Source organism: Vombatus ursinus, unplaced genomic scaffold, assembly GCF_900497805.2.
Source record: "Vombatus ursinus unplaced genomic scaffold, bare-nosed wombat genome assembly UNPS02001419.1, whole genome shotgun sequence".
Classification (NCBI taxonomy): Eukaryota; Metazoa; Chordata; class Mammalia; order Diprotodontia; family Vombatidae; genus Vombatus; species Vombatus ursinus.
In genome coordinates, this window is record NW_020941197.1 from 21,106,758 (window position 1) to 21,131,107 (window position 24,350).

At 37.6% G+C, this 24,350-nt stretch overlaps 1 protein-coding gene across 6 annotated transcripts in view; it reads left to right on the forward strand.

Moving 5' to 3' along the window:
* CD96 (CD96 molecule) overlaps window positions 1–24,350 on the forward strand; it is a 104,953-nt gene that overhangs the window by 48,194 nt on the left and 32,409 nt on the right. For all 6 annotated transcript variants that reach the window (XM_027867586.1, XM_027867602.1, XM_027867610.1 and 3 more), the window contains one exon: window positions 2,189–2,278. In XM_027867586.1, the coding sequence (XP_027723387.1) occupies window positions 2,189–2,278 (90 nt within the window). The remainder of the gene's footprint in view (window positions 1–2,188; window positions 2,279–24,350) is intronic.

Genomic DNA, 24,350 nt, shown 5'->3' on the forward strand with positions numbered 1-24,350 from the left:
TTTCTTTCTTTCTTTCTTTCTTTCTTTCTTTCTTTCTTTCTTTCTTTCTTTTCTTTTTATTTCTCTTTCTTTTTATTTCTCTTTCTTTTTTTTCTTTCTTTCTGTTGTTTCTTTTCTTTTCTTTTTTCAGCTAGGGAGCACAGTGCATAGAGTATTGGATTTGGAACCAAGAAGACTTGAATTCAAAATCTGCCTGAGATTACTACTAGGGTAAATCCCTTAGCCTTTATCAGCTTCAATTTCTTTTAATTAATACTTAATAATAACACATACCTTGCAGGGTTTGTTGTGAGGTTCAAATGAAATAATATAAATGAAGCATTTTCTAAGCCTTAAAACGAAAATAAATGTTAGTCATTATTATTTGTTAATCAGTCAATTAACATTTATTAAAAGCCTACTATGTCCCAGCCATGATGATGATGATGATGATGATGATGATGATGATGATGATGATGATTGGTGTGGGCACCTTCTCTGCTAATGTTCTTCACTACCCTGCTGTACCTTAACTGATTCACCATATGGCCAACTGGGCACTGATCTTTCCCAAGCTTAGCTAGTTGTATCTTTGGGAAGTAGATATTAGTTTTTATCATCAGTTCCATACGAGAAACCATTTCAGAGGGGTAGAAACTGCCAGAGCTTACACTCCATCAGGATAAACCCTGAGTCACCTCCATGATACCAGTGAGGCAATGGAATAGAACATTACTGGAAGAATAATAGTAATAACCAACATTCATATAGTATGTTAGGGATTATAAAATACTTTTTAAAAAAGAATGGTGTGATAATTATAATTTTTCTTTTGTTTGATGTTTTACATATATATATATATATATATATGTATAACAGAATATAGTTATATAGTATAGAGCTCTGATAGGAAGGCATTTAGGCTAAGTGGTCCTAATATCCATAAAGCAAATAGGCAGCTTTTTTTCACTGTTCTGACCTGTGTTAACCCCTGTTAGGCAACTAATGTCAGCAGCTTCTAACTGTATAAAACTCCTGCTTGACTACAATAGCTTCTGAGTAATTTCCCTCCTGTAGCCTCACATAGTCAATTCAAACTCTTTCCCAATTTCTGGTCCCAATAAAGAAACTCCCCCTATCTGAGCCTCACACAGCCCTGGTATCAATAAGTGACCCCAAAAACTTCTCCATCACATCTGGATCTAATTGGGAATGCCCCCTCCCACATCTGGCACTGATTACCTGCTCTCCACCAGGCCCATTTTAAGGGTACTGTATATAACTGCCTAGCTTAAACCTCAACTTTGAGCATGTTGTCTCCCAACACAACCCCCTCCCCCTCTCACTGGTTGAGTTTCCTTTATCTATGGGGCCCAACCTCTGTCCATATTACAGAAAGTGTGTGTGTATATGGATGTGTATGTGTTTGTGTTTGTGTGAGGAAGGGCTGAGGGGGTAGGTGTGTGGGGCAGGTGTATTTTTTTTTTGTATGCTTTCTGCTTTATATAATAACAAAACTCTTGTTAGTACCAACTTCCAGAGTACTAATTTCTTGTAAATTCCCAAACCCAGGTCTTTGCTTTAACCTGAGCCACGAGGCTAAATAAAGTCACTGGGTTTCCTATGTCAAACCTGCTGGGAGTACAGCAGTCCCTCAGTGGCCCAATTCCACACCTAAATTTTAACCTACTCCATGTCCAACCTGGACCATCCCTTCTTAGACATCTTGGTGGCACCTCCTGTTTCCAGTAGCTTACCACATTGGTTCCAGACTTAATGTAGATACCTGACCAACTTGGCCTACTGTAGTTCAGAATTGCTAAATTCAAGCCACCCACCAGCCTCAGTCTCCCCAGGAGCAGGGATTATAGGAATGTGTCACCAGTTAAGCCTTACAAAGCATTTTTCATACATTATCTCATTTGATCCATACAATGGCCTATAATAATGATTCTCATTTATATAAAGCTTTAAGGTTCACAAAACACTTTACTCACAACATCCATGTGAGATAGTGCAAATATTATCCCCATTTCACAGATGAGGAAACTGGGGCTCAAGAAAATTAAATGACTTCCCCAAGTCACAGAGCATGATTCAGACCCAAGCCTTCTAACTTAAAGTCCAATGCTTTTTTCCACTTTTGTCCAGAAATTCTCTTTCTACACAATAGTAGAAATATAAATGCTTTTTGCTGTTTTCATTGCAGGTTATGTGAATACTCCAACAGATCCATCCAATATCACAGCATCTACCATCTCCATCATTACAACTTCTCTCAGCAACACAGGAAAGGCAGGTGAGGAAAACTTCTGCCACACTATTTTTATTTAAGAGGAAGAGTTAGGGGCAGCTAAGCGTATACACAAGCTCGTCATAGAATCACAGACCTGGTAGGACGGACTTCAAAACGATCTAGTCCTAAAGATATTAAGAAATATCCTGATATATTTATTACTTAAAGGAATGAGCACTATGCTTGGAGTCAAATGGCCTGACCTGTTACTCACTATTCTCATGAGTCTGGGCTAGTCATCAAATTTCTAGCATCAGTTTTCTTGTCTAACCTAATCCAATCCAATTGAACCCAACAGGGCAGCTAAGTGGTGCAGTGGACAGAGTGCTGGACCTGGGGTCAGGAAGACCTGAGTTCAAATCCAGCCTCAGACACTAGGTATGTGACCCTGGGCAAGTCACTTACCCGCATTCCATTTTGGAAGTATTGAGCCTGAGATGCCTACAGGACGTCTAGCTGAAGTTACACAATTTGCAGTTGGTGAGGTGAGAATGGAACTCAGGAGGAAGATTAAGGCTGCATATATAACACCAGGAATCATTTGAGTAGACATGATCATTGAAACCATGGGAGCTGATGACATGACTAAGAAAGAGGACATAAAAAGAGAAAAGAGCAGATACGAAGAAAACACCCCCCCGCCACACACACACATACCCCACAACCTTAGGGACACTGACAATTAAACGCTAGCTATACCTAGCCAAACAGATTGAGAAGGCACAGTCAGGGAGAGAAAAAGGAGAAAGCAGTGTGATTAAAAACTGTGGGAAAGACAGTACCAGGAAGAGTGATCATTAAAACTATACCATGGTACAGAGAGGTCAAGAAGGTGAGAACTAACTGAGAAAAAGGTCCTTGGATTTAGCAATCAAGATGTCATTGGAAACCTTGGAGAAAACAGCTTCAGTTGAGTGGTGAGGTCTGATGCTAGATAGTCAGGGGTAGAGATGTGAGGGGGAGGAGAGGAAGAAGAAACTGGGAGTGTAGATCTCTTTTTTTCTGAGATTTGGGGTAAGAAAAGGAGGAGAGATATATGACTAGGGCTTGAGGGGATGATAGAATCAAGTAAATGTTTTTAGGGGATTGAGGACCTGGACATATTTGTAGACAGCATAAAGGAAGACCAGGGATAGGGAGATATTGAGAATTAGTGATAGAGGGAACAATTGGAGGGATAAGTACCTAGGGGAGTCAGGAGGGGACAGGATTGTGGGTACAAATAGAAGGGGTAGCCCTGGCAGGGAGAAAAGCTACATCTTATTCAGAGATTGGAGCAAAGGAGGACATGAAGTGGGGCAATGTTGAAGGCCTTTGAGGTGTGGGAAGAGAAGAATAGGAAGCTCATGACAGTCTTTTCTTAGTAAAGTAGGTGACAAGCTATTCTTCAGAAAGAGAAGAGGGGCCCCCAAAACTCTCCAAATACCTGTGAAAAATGGCTCTAAACAGAGAGAAAAGAGGGAAAGGGATGGTGCAGGAGGATTGAGGAGAGAAGAAAAGATCTACAATAGTTGCTGTGAGAGGTGAAATAGTCAACTGGGAAAGAATAGAAGGGTTGCCAAGTTGTAACGAGGACCCAGTAGAGATTAGCTAATATAAACACCTGGATCCACTTGTCACATTTGTGTGACTTTGTTTGGTGGCATTCAGCAGCCTGGGGCCTCTAACTGGCTCAGTGCATAGAGCACCAGGCCTGGAGTCAGGAAGACTTAGCTTCTTGAGTTCAAATCTGGCCTCAGATGCTTACTAGCTGTGTGACCCTGGGCAAATCACTTAACCCTGTTTTCCTAAGTTTCCTCATCTGTAAAATGAGCTGGAGAAGGAAATGACAAACCACTGCAGTATCTTTGCCAAGAAAACCCCAAATGAGGTCATGAAGAGTTGGATACAACTGAAACAACTGAACAATAACATTCAGCAGTCTGGGGGTAAAAACAAAGAAGGGGGGTAGCCCAGGGCCAGTTTTACAAAACATAAATGGGAATAAGACAAGATGTGGCAACAGATTCAAGTGCAGAGGACAGTGTGAAGTTGAAATGGTTAACTAGAGCTGGGTGGTGCAGTGAACAGAGTACTGAACCTGGAGGCAGAAAGACCTGACTCAGATCTTGCCTCAGACATAGCCTAGCTGTGTGAACTTAGGCAAGTCATTTAACCTCTGCCAGCCTCAGTTTCCTCATCTGTTAAATGAAGACAATAATAACACTTTACCTCTCAAGGCTGTTATGAGGATAAAATATGATATTTATAAAGCACTTTGCAAATCTTAAGGCACTATGTAAATGTTATTTATTTTGAGGGTCAAGACTGTCAATGAATAAAAGTGAAACCTAAGGATAGGGTGGTGGTGATGGCTTGGGAGAACACTGAGGAATAGACTGTAGGTCCAAGTGAGGATGAAGAATAGATTTAGGAAGGCTGATGGACAGAGAAGAGAGAGGAACATTTACCCCCCAACTCTTCTCCTTTTTCCTTCCCTCCACATTTTCTTCAATTTTTCCTCCTATTCGTTGTTCTGGTTCTTACAGGACTCAGTTTTTAAAGCCCCTCGGCTTTTTTGCTGACCAATCACAATGCTTCCTTCTAATCATCTTTTACCTTATTGATTACCATTTGGCTCCCTATGTTTAGCCTAAATTTTTGACATTGAAAAAAAGTACTGTTGCCCTGAATGTTCTGTTTAGTTGGTTACAAATTAATTGAGGCATCAGTGTATTTCTAAGTCAAATTAAAAATAAATATCACCCTGTTTCCTTGAAGAATGACTCGTTTGTATTTTGGAATGGAAACATTTTAATGTGACCTCTTACTGTGTGTTTTTTTGGTACCCGTAACCATAGCTGCCCAGGTTTCTTGACAAATGCATCATTCTACTTTATTGGGTCTTTCTTCGGTACAAAAAGCCATTAGGACAGCAGTGACATTAGTTGGAGTATTGTACTTCAAAAACTATAGACTTCTTTTTAAAAACGTTGTAGAAGCAGCCTCATTAATCCCAATTGTCCTAAGATTGATACTGACCTTCAGCCTTCAAAGAATGAGATATTCATTGTGAATGCTTAATTCCTGCTTCACACTCTACATTCAAATGTGAGAAAGTTACCAAATATGGTACAAGGGAAGGAATGCTGGATTTGGAGCCAGAGGACCTTGGGTTTGAAACTTTGCCATTCACTACCATGGGACCTTAAATAAATCATTTCACCGCCTCATTTTCTTCATCTGTAAAAGGAGGAGAGTGAACTGATGAACTCTGAGGTCCTTTCTACCTATGGTATTATGAATTAGGATAATAAATATGTTTCCTAAATGGTCAAAGGGGACATATGTGACTAGTTCAGGAGGAATTTTTAGAACTCTTTTAGGGAAAAACCACGGTAAATGGTGTAGGGCTTCAAGCGTAGTGCTATAGGCCCTACAAATTAATTTGAAAAATAAAGTACCTGGCTGTTTCTGTCTTTTGGGATCTCTTGTAGAAAGTAGTGCTTCATAAATTCTGACACAAATACTCATGAAATACCAGTCCTTGAGTTTAGCTATACAAAATACAGAAATGAAAGGCAGGACAAAATTTACTGGCACCAAATCTAATCTGGGGGTACCCAGGGAGAGGAAAGGACCGTCTTTTTAGGAAAGACCAAACCCAGCTTCCCTCCAGGATGAATCATTGCCCTAAACTCATTGGTCCACATCTTGTGGAAAACAGGGTTCCCACCCTGAAAGCAGGGAGGACTGAGGGTGTGTGCCTAACTGTGGGAGGCAGTGACTGCCAGGCAGAGAGGAGCTCACCTACGTCAAAGAAACAAAGAAATGTCCCAACCCCTGGTAGATGAAAGTAGGAGGAAGAGGAGGTTAGTACTTATCACTCCTTCACAGAGATCATTGATTACTCTTACTGAGTATCTGATCACACATGCCATGAGTCTGGCTGGCAGGTGGTGTAGTGGATAGAGTGCTGGACTTTGAGTTGGGAAGACCTGAGTTTAAATCCAGTCTCAGATACTTCCTAGCTGTGTGACCCTAGGCAATTCAGTTATTTCTGTTTGCCTCAGTTTCCTCATTTGTAAAATGAGAATTATAATAGCACTCACCTCCCAGAATTGTTGTGAGGATCAAAGGAGATAAGGATTATTAAATACTTAGCATGGTGCCATAAGCCCAAGTAAATGTTAGCTATATGTAAATATACATATATAAAAATATGTGTATATTTATATACAATTAACATTTACAGTGTGCTTACATATATGTATATTTATATATTAGTATAATGCAAATTTTATATTAACTACACAAATATATAAAATATATGTATATTTATATATAGCTAAATTAGTATAATTGTGATTATATTATTAATGTTATATATTAAACATGCATATACATATATAAAATATATGTATATTTGTATGTCTAACATTTCCATCATGCTTATAATATATATAAATATACATATATTTATATATAATATATATTAAATACATATACGCATATATAAAATATATGTGTATTTATATATCATCTAACATTTACATTGTACTTACTATATTTGAATATACTATATATACACATATATGCAGCTAACATTTGTACATTGTAACATTTATATACTGTAAAATGCAGCATAAACATATTTGTGTACGCAGCTAACATTTACGTAGTGATATATATATAATATATATATGTCTTCTCTGTGTATATATACACACATGCATGTATATGTATAGCCTGTTACTATATAAATGTTTTAGACCTTGTGTGGAGATTCTGCAATTGTCTCACCTTCCCCCCATGTTTGTTGTTACTAAATTCTATTTGCTGATTCACCTTTCTTAATATTTTACATATTTCTTCTTTTCTCTACATTTCTAAGCCATCAATCCCCCTGGCCAAGATTGTCATCACTCAGACCAAGACCTATGCAATGCTTTCTTAACTACTGTCCCTTCCTAAGTTTTGTCCTACTGCAGCTTATCTGGCAGCTAGCTTCTGTTTTTTGTTGTTGTTGCTGTTGTTGTTGTTTTTTCAGACGAGAAATCGAGGCCCATCATTACCTGGCCCTGGGAAAGTCACTTGACCTCTCTCAGGCTCAGTGTCCTCATCTGTAAAATGGACATGATAATAAATAACACCTATCTTGTAGGACTGTTGTCAGGATCAAATGAAATAACATAAAAAAATTGTAAACCTTAAGGGTTTATACATATGTATTTATAAAGAGTTTATCCCTTATTTCTCATATCCTACAGCACTGATTCAGCTGCACTTGAGGACTTACAGGGCCCCATGTGGCCTCGAGGATGCAGGTTCCCCACCCTTGATTCTAGGCTCTAGGCCCTGAGAGGTAATAGAATATGGACTGGACCAAGAAGACCTCAGTTGGCAACCCAGCTGTCATGGGCTGTTTCAGTCCCTCTGAACCTTAGTTTCCTCATCTCTTCTTTTTCTTTTAACAGTAATATAACACTTGCCCTGACTACTTCACAAACTTGCTCTGGGGATCAAATAAATAGCATTTGTGAAAGCATAGTATACCTATAAAATGTAGTATAAATATAAGCTGTTATTGTTATTTCAACTTTTTAAAATTATTTCAATTAGGCTTTTCTTATCTACCCAATTGGTTTCTAATTTTCTTAAGAACAAGGCTATGTCTTCTACGTTTTTTGTTATAATCATTAATTATAATAATTATTAGTAATAGTAGTTCATGTTTATATAGCACTTTAAGGCTTGCGAAGTGTTTTTATATACCTTATGTCATTTTGTCCTCACAGCAACTCTGCTAGGTGGATGTTATTATTATCACCATTTTACAGATGAAGCTGAAAAAGTCTAATAATAATGACATGTCCATGGTCATGCAACTAGTAAATATCTGTTGTTATTGAATCATTTTCAGTCATGTCTGACTTTTTGTGACCCCATTTGGAGTTTTCTTGGCAAAGATACTGGAGTGATTTGTCATTTCCTTCTCCAGCTCATTTTACAGGTGAGGAAACTGAGACAAACAGGGTTAAGTGACTTGCTCAGGGTCACATAGCTAGTAAGTGTCTGAGGCCATATTTGAACTCAGGAAGATGAGTCTTTCTGACTCCAAGACCAACTCTCTACCCACTGTGCCACGTAACTGCTCCAGTAACTATCTAGTAATATAGAATATCATAAACATAGGAAGGATTTGAATCCAGATATCACTGACTCTTAATCCAGCACTCTATCCAATAAACTGTACTGCATCTCAATGATAATGGTGATGGTTGTGATAGTAACTGCAATGACTAGTATAGTATAGTATTAGGAATACAGCATAGGGATTCATTATATACATACATAATATGTGTGTGTGTGTGTGTGTGTATATATACATATATACATATATATATACATATGTGTGTGTGTGTGTGTGTGTGTGTGTGTATATATATATATTTATATATATAAAATATCTTTTACTTGAGCCAGGCGCCCCACATGATTTTTGTAGCATGCAGGCAATTTAATGTTTTTCCCTCACTTTAAAAACTCTATTTCCATTGCTTTCTGCATTTTGACAAATCCTTCCCTGGAGGGAGAGTGAACAAAAGCTAGATATTTGTAACTTGACATAGCTATGTCTAAATTATAGAGCATTGGTCCTCTGAGTCCAGAAGAGAAGTAGGATCCTTTGAAGGTAGTAACTGACTATAGCATTTTCCATCTTTTGGCCTTTTGCTCAAAGAACTTTCGAGTATGGAGCTTATTTGCTTTTTAATTCAATAATGACACTTCAGACGGCAGAGTCAAATCCAAGATTTTTAAATTCCCGTAACAGCTAGGTGAGTAGGCTTGAAGGCTAAAATGTATATAATTAGCCATAGATTTAAGTTTCAACCCATAAAAATAACACTGAAGAAGTTTTCATGAGTCTCTTCTTGACATCTTGACAGCAAGGTATAACTTCTATAATAATTTGAGAAATATTTAATTGGAGTCTTGCTCCAATGAAGTCCTTGGGTTGCATGCAGTAAGACCCTGTCAGAAGAGAGATCTTGTTATAATGATGTTCTTCCAAAACTCCAGGAAGGTGTCATGATATACCAACTTCACCTTTATAGTTGATCAGAGAACAAGGCTTAAAATCGTTGAATACAGAGCTGGAAGGGATGTAATGACCATCTAACCTTTGAATCCAATTCTTGCATTTTATAGATGAGCAAGCCGAGGCCTATAGAGGTTAAGCAATACCCAAATGAGTTAGTGGTTTTGCCTACATAGACCCATTCCAACAAATGCTGTGCATATTCAGTAACTATCTCTCACTTTTAACTACCAAACCCATAGTAGATTGGAAGGGTTGTAAAGGCGATGGCAGTGTATTTGCAATACATCATAACATGTAGTATAGTGCTCCATCCCTGGTCCAACATTTAGCATCATACCTGGTACATAGCAGGCTTTTAATATATGCTTGTCAACTGACTATTAACTGGTCAATGTTCATTAAGTGTCTACTTCAGAGGCAGAAACTCAGATACAAATGGTTAATTCATTGTACTTTTATTTTATTAGGGCCATTTACTTTCCTCCCTCTGATCTACATGATGTTTTATTGCTTATTAATTATTATATGACATTTTCTCCATTTATTTCTTATTGTATTGACTTTTTATTGTATCTTTTTTTTGACATCAGTTTTGTTTCTGAATATATCCTCTCCCTCCTTCCCCAGCCAGAGTTGCTAAAACATTTTTAATGGCTTTTCATTACTTATACATGTAAAATCCAAACTCTTGGACCTAATATTCAAATCTCTCCATAATCTAACCCCAAATGATTTTTCCACCTAATCTCATGTTTCTTCCCTCTATAAACTTCTCTGCTTTAAGGAGACTAGTAAATTCACTATTCTTTCCTCTCCCTCACCCCACACCCTCAAACATTGTTCTTTTTGCCTAGGATTTCCTTGTCTACTCTTTCCACTTGTCCAAATTCTTTCCAGCCTTCAAAGCTGAGATCGAGTCTTTATATTAAGGTTTTCATGACCATGAAATGCACTTCTCATTCACTGCCTTGTGATATTACTTATGTTGTTGTTTTGTATAGTGTGAACTGTGTGTTAAGGCTTTCATGACCATTCTACCCTTCAGTGATTTTTTTTCCCTCCTCTGGAGTCACTGAATGAACCTCTCATTTGGCACTTATCGTAACACTGTCTTATGATATTACTTACGTTGTTGTCTTGTATATGGTTATCTCCATGTTTAATCTCCCCAGCTAAGTTGTAAAGCTTTGAGAGTAGGGACCATATGGTTGTCTGTGTTCTAGTATAGAACTATGTGGATTATTTTGTAACTTAATACATGTTATAGGGATAAAAAGGAGGAAAGAAGGTAGAAGAGAATCTTGTTATTCTTTGTTATTGTCTAGACAAAGAGTTAGTAAGCAAAAACAAACAAAACAAAACAAAAAACCCGTCTCATTCTAAATCTAAACAACCAGAGTAGGACAAAGTTAAAAACTGAATGGATGTGTTCACAGATATTTCTGAGCTTGTCAGCATGTAGTAATGAGGCTACCACCAGGACAAAGAAAAAAGGACAAAAAGATTGACTTTTGAGAAGATTCACCTAGTTCTCTGACTTATCCCTAGTTCATTGTTTATCCTCAAATTAATAAGTTTAATTAAATAAGGAATGAAAATCACCTCTTTTTTTTTGTTTTGTCTCAAACAAATTTGTATTAAAGAAATTACTATGATTTTTTACTTATTATAAAAGAAAGAAAAAGATAGCTGTGATAAGCTTTTTAACTCATTTGTACCAAAGACAAATACTTGAAAATCTTTGTTACCTTTGCACTGATTATTCAGACTTAATCCCTTCCTGGAGGCCCCTGGTAAAATTGAAATTATACTGACCAAATAGGAATATTATCAAAATTAATTTGAAATAGGTTGATTTGAATAACATTTCCCTATTAATCAATAGTGCCTTTGATTCATTTATAGACCATTTTCATAAAGATTTTGTAGTGGGAAAAAGTCATGTGAATCCATAATTATTGTTGTCTTTTCAATCACTTTTTAAAATCACATAATACTACCCATGATTTTTCTCCAATCTTTTGGAATCTCTTTCCCTTTAAATTATCTTGAAAATTGATCATCAATATTTTAAAAATTGTTACCCTTAACACAGATTTTTTTTGTTTAAACCTGGTTTTGTCCAACTGCTCTTCCAATAGGTTATTTCCCATGTAAATGATAAGATCATGAAAGATTGCTTAATGGATGTAACCATAGTGATAACTTTGTTTAATGTGATTGTTGACATCCAGTGAAACATTAAAAATGGAAAATTATGCTCCCCAGAGCTGTTCTCTGCTGTCATGGAGGATAATAGGGCTTCTATATAACATTATTCTAACTGCATCAAACTTAAGAATACCACAGAGCATCTCCAATGGGATCCAGAATCTCTCTCTTTTTTTTTAATGAGCCTAACAACTTACACAGGTACACTCTGTGTGTCTTTTTGGATATAGAATATTGTCTAGACAATGGTACACATCCAACTGCATGCCGTAATCTAGGACAATAGCACGTATACAACTGCATGCTATTGTCTAGAGTACGGCATGCAGTTGGACAGATGGCCCATTGAGTTAGTCCTTCAGTTCACCTATCTCGGACAGTGTTATATAAGCACAAAAAAAATTGGCCTAAACTGAATAGGAAGAAGAGAACAGTCATTTGGGAAGGTGTACAGCACTCTTAACCATCCTAAACTGATTTCTTATAAAAAAAGAAATGTCTTTGAATCTCAACATTCTACCATAACATTATGGGACTATGAATAACAAGGTGCCACAATCTGTGTAGAATCTGCTACTGTTGTTGATGTACAATGGATAAAGGTACTGCGGCAGAATATTGCTAATATTGAGTTGTATGAGAAAAGGGGTATAAAAAATCTCATGCAGGAGGTGATTGATTGAAAAAAGAGATAGTTCAGTCATGTAGTGAGAGCAAGAGATGACACATAGGTAATCCGAGTGCTATGCTGGTACCCATAGAATATTGAATGACCTAGGGATATATATCCTAATTATCCTGCATATAGCATGTTTGTACATATTGTTTGTTTGTTGTCTCCTCTATTAAATTCTAATCTTGAGGGCAGGGACTATGTCTTGCCTCTTTTTGTATCCTTAGTGCTTAGCCTAGTGCCTGGCATATAATAAGTACTTAACAAATGTGACCGTGACTAAACCATTTAACTTCTCAGTGCCACCAGAAAACTCTAAGATAACAAATTATAGGCATTAAGTAATAACAATAACAGCTAGCATTTATATAATGCTTACTATGTGCCAAACGCTGTGCTAAACACATCACAAATATGATCTCACTTGATCCTCACAACAATGATAGGAATAGGTACTATTGTTATCCCCATTTTACAGATAAGGCATACAGAAGTTAAGTGACTTGCCCAGGGTCACACAGTAAGTATGTAAAGCCAGATTTATAGTCAGGTCTTTTTGACTCCAGGCCCAGAAGTCAATCCACTAGGCCACCTAGCTACTGATGTGTTGGTTATCTACACTTGTGAGAGATTTCCATACTGATGCAATCAATAACAGGTCCAGATACCCCCTCCCCCATTTTTTCTTTTTTTGAAGCAAGTATCCACTCTAGAAAAACAATCAATAAGAAAGACTACTTAATGTGGAGGCACATCCAAGCATATCTCACATAAAGTTAATCCAACCAACATCATTTGACGGTAAGTTTGCTAATACATGATAAGCAAGCACCACCCTCTAGTGAGGGTAGCCATCATAAAATCCTTCAGTAAATCCCAGAGACAAGCTCAGTCAAGCTGTTCATTTTTAGTCCTTGTTTTTCCCCTTTTAATTACTGAAAATCACAGAGTGAAGAGAGTGCTTCATACATAAACGGCTCGACAGTTAGAGTATTGCCCTTAGTAGCAGTTCCTGTATTCACAGCAAAGAGTTGTCTGGTTCCCTGTAAATGCTTTTAGATCATGGAGGAAAAGGGAATGAGAAAAATAGCATTGATTTTTTTGGGATTTTTTTAGTTTTAGCCCAATTTCTGCAAGTTCAGAGTCACCTTCACCTTGGTTCAATCAATCAATTGTACAAACATAGGAAAGAGAAGGCATAACCAGACAATGGTTGGGGGTGGGGGTGGGCGGCAGTGCATGGGGCACAGTGGACTTTTAGTGGATTGTAAACTCAAGATAAGTTAGCATTGTGACTTGGCAACCAAAAAAAAAAAAGATGGCTTTAATTTGGTTTGCAACAGAAGTTTAGTATAGAGAATAAGGGAAGTCCTATTCTCACAGAATTTTGCCCCAAACAGAACACATTTGAAGTATTCTGTTCAATTCAATAAGCATTTAATAATTATACCTAGCATTGATATAGGGCTATAATGCTTACAAAGTTCTTTACATATGTTATCTCACAACATCACTATGAGGTGAGTGCTATCATTAATCCCCATTTTACAGATGAGGAAACTGAGGCTTAGAGGTGAAGTGATTTAGCCAAGTATAAACAGCTAATGGGCTATATGCATTTAGTCTTAACAGGGGTGGCCACAGGTTGACCTGTAGGTCCTCAAACACGGCCCTTTGACTGAATCCAAACTTCACAGAACAAATCCCCTTAATAAAAGGATTTGGTCTGTAAAATTTGGACTCAGTCAAAAGGCTGCACCCAAGGACCTAGGAGGCCACATGTGGCTTCCAGGCAGGTTCTCCACCCCTGGCTCTATACTTAATTACTTTAGCTAGATTGAGTGAATTGTGGATTCAAACTCAGGTCTTTCTGACTCCCAAGTTCAGTATTCTTCTTACTGTGCTACCTAGGACTTATAAGAAAACAATCAGTCAGTCAACAAACATTTATTAAGCAATTACCATTTGCTAGGCACTATGTTAATTTCTGGAGATAGAAAGAAAGGCAAAAAAAAAAAAGGCCCTACTTTACTCTTAATGAACATATATTCTAATGGGTAAAATAGTATGTAAATAACTAGGTGCATGCATGATAAATACAGAATAGATAAAGATAATATGGAAAGAAGAAAACATTAGTAGTCCAGGAGAGCATGGAAAAGCATCATAAAAAGAATTGAATTTAAGCTTAATAGCATGGTTTGGTGGATTGGGGACTCACCTCAGAGTTAGGAAGACTTGGGTTCCAATTCCTCTTCTGATACATACTGACTGTAGGACCCTGGTTAAGTCACATGATATCTCAGTTTCCCAAGCAGTTTTCTAAGACTACGATTTGCAGAAATTTTGTCAAACTGCATGTATGGAAGAAGGTTCCTTATTGGAATTTCTATGCAAGTGAAATCACTGGTTTAAGAGCCTACCCCCACCCCCACCCCATAATAACCATAACAGCAACAACAACAATGATAAGCTCTAGGTTCTAGGCTGGATACTGGTGATAGAAAGAAAAAAAAAATGAAGCAGTCTTTGTTTTCAAGGAATGTACCTTCTATTGAGGGAACGCAACATGTACATAGATAATTAAATAATAAAAAAAAAATTTCCAGGGGAAGAGCATGAAAACTGTAGGAATTAGATTGTAAGCCAAGTTTTGATGGAAGTTAGGGAATTTGAATTCAAATCTGGCCTCAGATGCTTACTAGCTGTGTAACCCCGGTAAGTCACTTAGCCCTGTTTGCCTCAGTTTTCTCATTTATAAAATGAGTTGGAGCAAGAAACGGCAAGCCACTCTAGTATCTTTGCCAAGAAAACTCCCAATTCGGTCATGAAGAGTTGGACGTGACTGAAATGATTGAACAACAACAGTAACAGCAGGAAATCTATGAGGTAAAGGTGAAAAGGCATTCCAGGTATGGGAGACAGCCTGAGCAAAGGTATGGAGATAGGAAATAAAATGTCATAAGGAGGAACAAGTAGACAATTTTATTTTAGCTAAAATATAGACTTGAGTGGACAGTAATGCGCAATTAGTCTGGAAAGTTAGAACCAGAGTGTGAGAAATCTGAAAAGTTAAACAGAAAAATTTGTATTTTGTGTTAGAGGCAAGGGAAAGCCACCAGAATTTCTTGAGTGTAATAGTAACATGATCAGACATGAGCAACATCTTTTAAAAAGGTCATTAACAAATTGGGGCATATCTAGAACAGAAGTTCTTAAACTTTTATTGTGTCATGGACCCTTTGGAATTCTGGTGAAATCTTTGGACCCCTTCTCAGAATAAAATTTTTGAGTGCATAAAATAAAATGCAGAGAATTACATAGGAAACCAATTATATTGAAATATGGCTATCTAGGTCTAGTTGTAGCTCTATAAAAAAGTTCACATACCCCAAGTTAAGAACCTTTAATCTAGAAGAAACTGATCATGATAGCAAGGGACCTGGAAACCATGCCACATGACTATTAATTGAAGGATTTGGAAAAGAAGATGGGGAGAGAAGGAACTAGTTAGTGAGTGAGCAGAATAGCTGTTGTCCATTATTTGAAGTACCATCTCATGGAGGATAAACTGTATTTGCTTTGCTTGGCTCCAGATGCCAAATCTTGGGGTCATGGAGGATGAGGGGAATGGAGCTATCCAAAAGTAGAATAGCTTGTCTTTGGACACAATAAATTTCCAGTCATTGGAAGTCTTCATTCAGAAGCCAGATTACCTCTTATCTGAAATGCTATAAAAAGGATTTCTGTTCAGGTAGAGGAGTATGATTCTGTGGTTAACCTGATCCTTCGGTCTCTTGCAATGGGGGAGCAAGAGGATTTTGCTCCTAAATATCCATGTTCCAAATCTGATTATACTTACCTTTATATTGGGGTCCAATTTGAATCTTTCTTGAAACTTGCAGTCAAGCTTAGTAAATATAGTAAACAGAGTAGCAGAGCACAGAAATATACTAGCCTGGGTATGGACATGAGCAACATGGACAGAAATTTAGCTCCCCGATTCTCTACTACATCCAAATACTTATTATTTGGAGATGTGGCATATCTAGTTACACATCACAGCCATATCTAAAGCCTGAAAAATACTCATTTGTTGAGTATATCTTATTCAGCATATTTGTTGAGTATATTGATAAAGGCAAAAAATTGAACAGAGAAGCTAGAGAAAGTGTTTTCTCCTCTAAGCATTTCAGAGTATTTGTGGCCTATAGATCATTGAGTGTCTGTTTGGAAGAGGGTTTATGCAATTATATAGAAGGTGACTGTTACAGGCTGTCTTTTCTTTTATTTCTCTATGGCCTCTCTCTTGATCTCATCTGCTTCCTTGGTTTGGAATGCCAACTTTATGCAGATGACTCACAAGTCTATATATCCAGCCTTAGTCTCAATCTCTTTCTGGAATGCCAGTCTTGTATTTGCCACTTGCCTGCTGGTCATTTCTACTTAAATGTCACAATAACATATCAAATATATCATGTCCTGAATAGTCCTCCTTTTCTCCCCCAAAACTTCACTTTACTAATTTTGCTATTTCTATTGGAAATACTACCTACCTTTCTAATCACCAGGTTCACAACACTGGACTATTTGAGTTTTCCGTGATGCCTCATAAATTTAATTGTCAAATTTTGTCAATTCTATCTCTGCACAATTCTTGGATATATCTCCTCCTCTCTACTCAAGAATTCCATTCTCTCTTACCTGTGCTTTTATAATAGCCTTCTACCTGGTCTTCCTGCTTTCTGTCTATCTCCTTTCCAATCCATCTTCCACACAGATGACAAAATTATTCTAATACACAAGTCTGATCATTTTAATCCCTTATTCAAAAATCTTCAGTGGTTTCCTATTTCTGTTAGAATAAAATATAAACTCCTCACAACCTACTAACTACTACTAGCCTACTAGGTTTATTAACTGTTCCCCAAACTCAATATTCTACCTCCCATCTGAGACTGTGAAAAGGAGGGCTACCACTCCTGGAATGTGCTCCCTCCTCTCAAGCAGGGAATCACCTTTCAGCATCAGATATACTTATCCCTTTCTCATTGCAGAAGTTAGGGCACGGTGACCCCTTGATCTGGAAAATCTGCATAAAGTTTTTGGCCCTCCCTTCATACCAGAGAAGAAGTCTGATTTTTTTTTCTTTTATGGGATGTTTGCAATACCTTATTGTAAAATTTGGGTTGATATTATATAATATTATACATATATTTTATGCCTTTCTGAGTTTCTAAACTTTTTTCTGTTTCATCTGCTGGCCTTCACGTGTCATTTGTGACTTTCACAAACTCCCCCAAAATTCCCATTTAATCTTTTATGCCAACCCCCAATATATTGAAAATGTGATGGTGAAAGTCACAATGTGAAAAGGATACCTGTACTTGAATTTTCATGTAACATTTCTTCATCCCCCTATTGTTTGAGTTCTTCCCATTTTCAATTTACCTTGTGTTTATATATGTATATACATATAATCACAAAGTTATATACATACTGTGTGTATGTGTGTATGTATGTATGCATGTATGTATCACCCAATCAAATATAAGCTCCACAAAGGCAGAAATTATCTCCTTTTTTTTTGTTTGTTTGTTTCTCTTTTTTAGCTCTGTATCCCCAGTACCTAATTAGATAGATAGATAGATAGATAGATAGATAGATAGATAGATAGATAGATAGATAGATAGATAGATAGATAAGCAAAGCATTTATTAAGCATTTACTATGTGCCAAGATCTGCACTTAGCGCTGGGAATACAAAAACAAGAAATAAGACAGATAATCCCAGTCCTCAAGGAGCTACATTCTAATGGAGGATGACATCACACAAAAGGGAACTGGAAATTGGGAGAAGATACACACTTGAGGACTAGGTGAAAAAGTAGCCTGAAGCTTCCAGGACTTGGTGCTTAATCAATCAATCAATCAATCAACAAGTACTTATTAAGTGCAGACTGTGTGCTAGGCACTTAATCATGATAGATTGAAATTGAAACAGAATAAAAACAAAGTTGTAAGGCTTTTCTTACAAGAGAAAACACTGTTGCCTACTAGAGGAATTTAGGGAAATGAGAAAAATCAGTTTCTCGTTTTGGATTTGATACAGTATTTGCCACATATTGAGATATCCATTGGATACCAAATAGGTACTCATGTTTTGTGAGATTCAAAACAGATTTTGAATCTGCAAGGTACAAAAGTAGTAGGTTTCACTGTTCATAGGTCAAAATATACTACCAAGAAGATAGATACATAATATAGAGATAGATAAATGTAGATATATAGATTAGTTTCTATATCTATACATAGTTTCTTGGTATCTGTATATGTATACAGATAACACACACACACATATTTATATATATATATATGCACATACAATATCTATATATGAGAAGCTAGCACAGTGATAGAAAGCCAGCCTGAGAGTCAGGAAGAGCTGAGTTCAAATTCTGTCATTTGTTCCATTTCTTGCAAGATTTCAAGGTTACCTAGAAGCAATGAGCCTACAGAAAACTTACTGAGAGATTCTTTTTCTAAGAGAATAACAATAATAGCTATCACTTGAGCACTATAAATTCATGTATTATATTATCATACTATATTCTTTTTCCTTCCAATTTGGTCATGCTTTACACACACACACACACAGACAAAATTGGAAGAAAAAAAACAGATGGAGAGTTCAGGAAACCTGGGTTTTTAATCCTACCTCTGTCCCTAATTTACTGTGTGACTTTAGAAAAAGTATTTGACCTCTCTGGGTTTATGTTTCTTTTTATATAAAATGAGGGGATTGGACTAGATGATCTGTCTAAAATCTCTTCTAATCTCAGTTCAGTGCCCTGCAAAATGTATGTAATCCTTTCACTACCTCCCTTACATGGTTATTCTAAATACCAACTTTATGTTTCCAACTGTGCCATTCCGTGATTTTTGGTTTACCAGTGTCTAGATGGTACCACACTTCAGATAACTTCTTAATCACAGGCAGTGACCCTTTAAGCCACCTCTCTTCTATCCTCTGAACCTGGGTGAGGCTTCTAGTATAATGAAATCATTCATATGAAGGAATTGTGCAATATTGTATAGACCTCAGACCTGGGGAAAAAAAAAAGTATGGTCTCCAAAGAAAGCCAGCTGTGGAAAAGTAATAAATTCCCCTGCTCTCAATTTTACTGCCCTATATTCTAATGTGTGAAGCAGAAAATTGTGCTAATCAAATGTTACTAACAGTAAAACTCCTATTCCCATTACCTGTATTGTACCTCAGGTGTCTGGTGCCTACAGCCTGAATCAGATTAGATGCAGAATCGCTAAGGCATTGATCAGTGTGAGAAGCCCTGGGGGAAATTTAGCCAGCTGGATAAAATGTCTATTGTATGATATATATGATACCTTTACACCTGGCTGCCAGTAATCTCTAAATTCATTGAAATTGCCTGACAAAGGTAGTGTTCTATATGGAAATGAAAGGACTATGAATATCATGTTCTATTAATCATCATAGTCATCATCATCATCATCATCATCATCATCTTAGCATTGCTTGTTACTATTCATTTGTGCCTTCATTCATCCATTGGCTCAAGGTGGTACCTCTGTCTAGACCAGGACAAAGCTTTTTTCACAGATTGCTCAAAGCCTGAAAATTGCACTGTCCTCATTGCTCTGTGCCGGAAGGTTGTACCTCTCTGTTATTGTTCATCAGAGGCTTTGAGCATTCCCTATAACACAAACATACTTAACTAATCACAAAATAAATACCACCATGGCATGGAGAGTGTGATTTTCTGGGCTTTAGAAAATGTGTGTTTATTTTTTTAAAAAGTAATACTTTTTTTAAAAAAATAGATACATTTATTTATTTGCAGTACATCACTGTATCCCTTCTAGCCTTGTACTTCAGACAAATGTCTAAGCTGCCTAGTCCTGGCACTGAATGAAATGAGTATAGAAATTCTGGTAAAGAAACAAATCATAGGCTACTGGACTACCTGTCTTTTTGCTTCACCACAAAAGATTCAGGGGGCCGTCTTCAGTTGTCCTGATCTATATCTTGCCACTGGACCCAGATGGCTCTGGAGGAGAAAGTGAGGCTGGTGACTTTGCACAGCCCTGCCTCAATTAAATCCAATTCACTTACAAGTCATGGCATCACCTCCCTGATGTCATAGTCCTCTTCGAGAACAAAGAACAAACAGCAACTACAACAAGCAACAAAAAGATTCAGTGTTCTGCAAGATGAAAATTTTTGAGACTGAGAAATTGGACTTATCAACTTTTACCTTTCTAATCAACACACAGAAATGCAACTTAAATAGCATCTTAGAAAATGCTGAGAAACTTTTAGTTTCTCAAGAAGTGAATCTAACTTCCAAATGTCTCCCTTTGTGAGTATGAGTGCTCTAAGTTCACAACTTTCCATGAGATGATGTCATTTCCAATCTTTAGTTAATAGTGTAACACAAATAATACAATTTTAGTGAATAGTAAAGAAGGCTCATCAGGCAGGTACTGATATGCTACTTCTCTATCAACACAAGTGAAATTTTTGGCTCAACCCAACTCATCTGCGCCTTGTGTGTCTGTAAATCATGGATGATACGATGGGCTGCCCCCAATATTGCTTAGTTGTTCTAGGTTCTAGGAGATGATTTCAGAGGCTGGAGAAGTAACCAGTTATCTTGTTTATTCTCCCAACATTCAGCAGCAAATGTTTGCTGAATGTATGTGTATGTGTTGTGTCATGACAATGCTTCTTTTTATCCTCTCCTCTTCATCTCATATCACTCAAATGCCTTCTGCCACTTTCTCCTTCTTTACTCCTGCCTCACATGAAGAGATGGCCTTACTCTTTACCGAGCCCACTCTGTCTAGCTGCATAAGCAATCACATCTTCTTTATCTCCTTCAAAAGACTGTCCCCTTAATCATCCCAACTGTATCACTTATCTTCAATCTCTCTGTCTGCTGATTCTTTTCTTATTATCTACAAACATGTCCATGTCTCCCCTCTCCTCAAAAAACCTCACTTGATCCTTCCATATTCACTAACTATAGTTCTTTTGTGACTAAACTCCTTGGAAAGGCCATCACCATTAAAGCCTTCCTTTCTCTCCTCCCACTCAATTCTTAACTCCTTAAAATCTGGCTTCCAACTTCATCACTGCACTAGAATCACTCTCTCCAAAGTTACCAATGATCTCCTAATTGCCAAATACAATGGCCTTCTCTCAATTCTCATTCTTCTTGACTTCTCTTCAGTCTTTGACACTGTTGATCCCCTCTTCTCCTTATTACTCTCTTCCCTTTAGCTTTTCTCAACACCACTCTCTCCTGGTTCTCCTAACTATTTGACCACTCCTCAATCTTCTTTGCTGGATCCTCATCCACATCATGCCATGTCACTATAGATGACCCACAGAGTTTTGTCCCGGGCCCTCTTCTCTTTCCCTCTATACTTTTTCACTTGGTGATCTCATTAGATTCCTTGGATTTAATTGTCATCCATGTATGATACTCAAATCTGCCTATGCTACCCTAATGTCTCTGATAATCTCCAATCTAACATTGCCAACTGCATTTCAGACATCTCAAACTGGATGTCCAGTAGACATCTTAAACTCGGTGTGTCCAAAATGGAAATCATTATGTTTTCCCCTAAACCCTTCCTGTCCTTGCACGTTCCCTATTACTATAGAGGGCTACACCATCCTCCTAGTTCCTCAGGTTCACAATGAAGATGTCATTCTTGACTCCTCCCTACCTGTCATACTGTATTCAAACTGTTGCCAATACCTCTCAATTTGCAATATCTCTTGAATATACCCCTTTCTCTCCTCTGATACTGCCACTACCCTGGTGAAAACCTTCATCATTTCATACTTGGACTATTGTAATAACCTGCTGGTGGGACTGCTTGCCACAAATATCTCCTCACTCCAACCCATCCTCCATTCAGCCACTAAAATGATTTTCTTAAAGTGTGTGTCTGACCATATCACACCTCCCTCCTCCTCCCACTATGCTCTATAAACTCCAGTGGCTCCCTATCACCTCCAAGATCAGATACAGAATCCTCTCTTTGGTGTTCAAAGACTTCATAACCTAGCCTTCTCCCATCTCTATCTTCCCTTTTTTCTTACTCTTTTATTCCCATGATGTACTCTTCAATTTAGTACAGAGACTGGCACATAGTAGGTGCTTAATAAATGTTTCCTGAGGGGCAGTTAGGTGGCAGAGTGGATAGAGCACTGGCCCTGGAGTCAGAAGGACCTGAGTTCAGATCCAGCCTCAGACATTTGACACTTACTAACTGTGTGACCCTGGGCAAGTCATTCAACCCCATTGCCCAGTCAAAAAAATAAATAAATATTTTTTTAAAAAAGTAAATGAATATTTATTGATTGATTGATTGATTCAATTCATTGTCACTGAACTCCTTGCTGTTCCACAAACAAAACACTCCATTTCTCAGCTCCAGCCATGTTTTTCTACCTATCCTCCACATCTGGAATTCTCTCCCTTTTCATCTCTGCCCAAGCTTCCCTGGCTTCCTTTAAATCCCAACTAAAATCTCATTTTCTGCAGGAAACCTTTCCCAACACTCTTTAATTCTAGTGTCTTCCTTCTGTTAATTGTTTCTCATTTATCCCATATGTAGCTTGTTCATATATATTCATTTAATTTGTTATCTCCCCCCCCCCATTAAATTGTGAGCTCTTTAAAGGCTCAATCTTTTGCCCCTTCTTTTTTATCTTTAGTTTCTATTACAATTCCTGGAACTTGGGTGCTTAATAAACATTTACTAACTGACTGATGATATCCTTTGCAGGTCCATCATCCATGTCTTGTCCCACAGCTGTACTCCAGAGTTCTGTCTTGAGACCTCTTCTCTTTTCTTTCTACACTATTTTCTCTGCACTCAGGTCCCATGGATTCAACAATCTTCTTTACACAGGTGATAGACACCTCATATCTGGCCCTCATCAATTTCCTGAATTCTAGACCCACATCTTCAACCGCCTACAGGCTATTTCTAGCTAGATATCTCAGTAGGTATCTCAAACTTAACATGTTCAAAATAAAATTCATTATCTTTCCTCCTAAACTTTCTGACAAAGACACAGAATCCCAGCCTCATACCTGCTATTCTACAGCCAAACTGGCATACTTACTATTCCCTCTACCCAACATGCATTGTCTCATCTTTGTATTTTTGCACTGGATGTCCTCCATGTCTGGAATGCTCTCCCTCCTAAACTGTGACTCTTGGAACTCCTTCAAGACTCACCTCAAATGCTACCTCTTTCAAAAGGCTATTCCTGTTTCCCCAATTGTTCATTTTTCCACCCTGTCACTAAGTATTTGTCTTGTATACTTAAGCCTAGTCCTGAAGTCTGTTGGTATGGGACTCTATTCTCATTGGTGGACATCAGTGCCCTGCACCTGTGTGAGTTTTGTTCCAAGACTTGTCTCCTTATGCTCTGGAGTCCCTTTGGGCTCTAAGGCTTCCAACTTCAAGAGAGAAGATGGAAGATGCCAATCTCACATCAGGTTGCTGAAGGAAAGACTCTGGGAAGAATCCAATATGGGGAGAGCTGACAGTTTCTATCATGTCCCTTCCCCCAGCTTGCTATACTAGAGACTTTAGGAAACTCCCTCTTATCTGAGATCTAGGGCTCTCTCTCTCTGTTAGTTAAGATGAGTTACTTTGCTCACAATTGAAGAACTCCCTCATTCTGTATTGTCTGGTATGTATTCTCAAATGTATATTTTTAAAAATGTCTATTCAATTATTGAACTGAATAAGTGGGTTTCTTTGATAATTGCTAAGTGTGTTCATTGTCAAACTGGCCTTTGGTAGGAAAGGGGTTAAGACTTAGATATAAAAATTTCTATCTTGCTTCACTCATTAATGAAATGGTGGCTAGAAGTTAGACTAAACCTGGAAATCACATTACCTTGGTCAAATAATATTTAAAGGGAAAGATAGATATTATTCTAGCCTGGTAGCCCTTCTCTCCAGGGAGACAGGGGGACCAAGTTTCTGGTCCCAACCTTCTGCTTCCATTTCTAGCAGGTTGAAGTGTAAAGAAA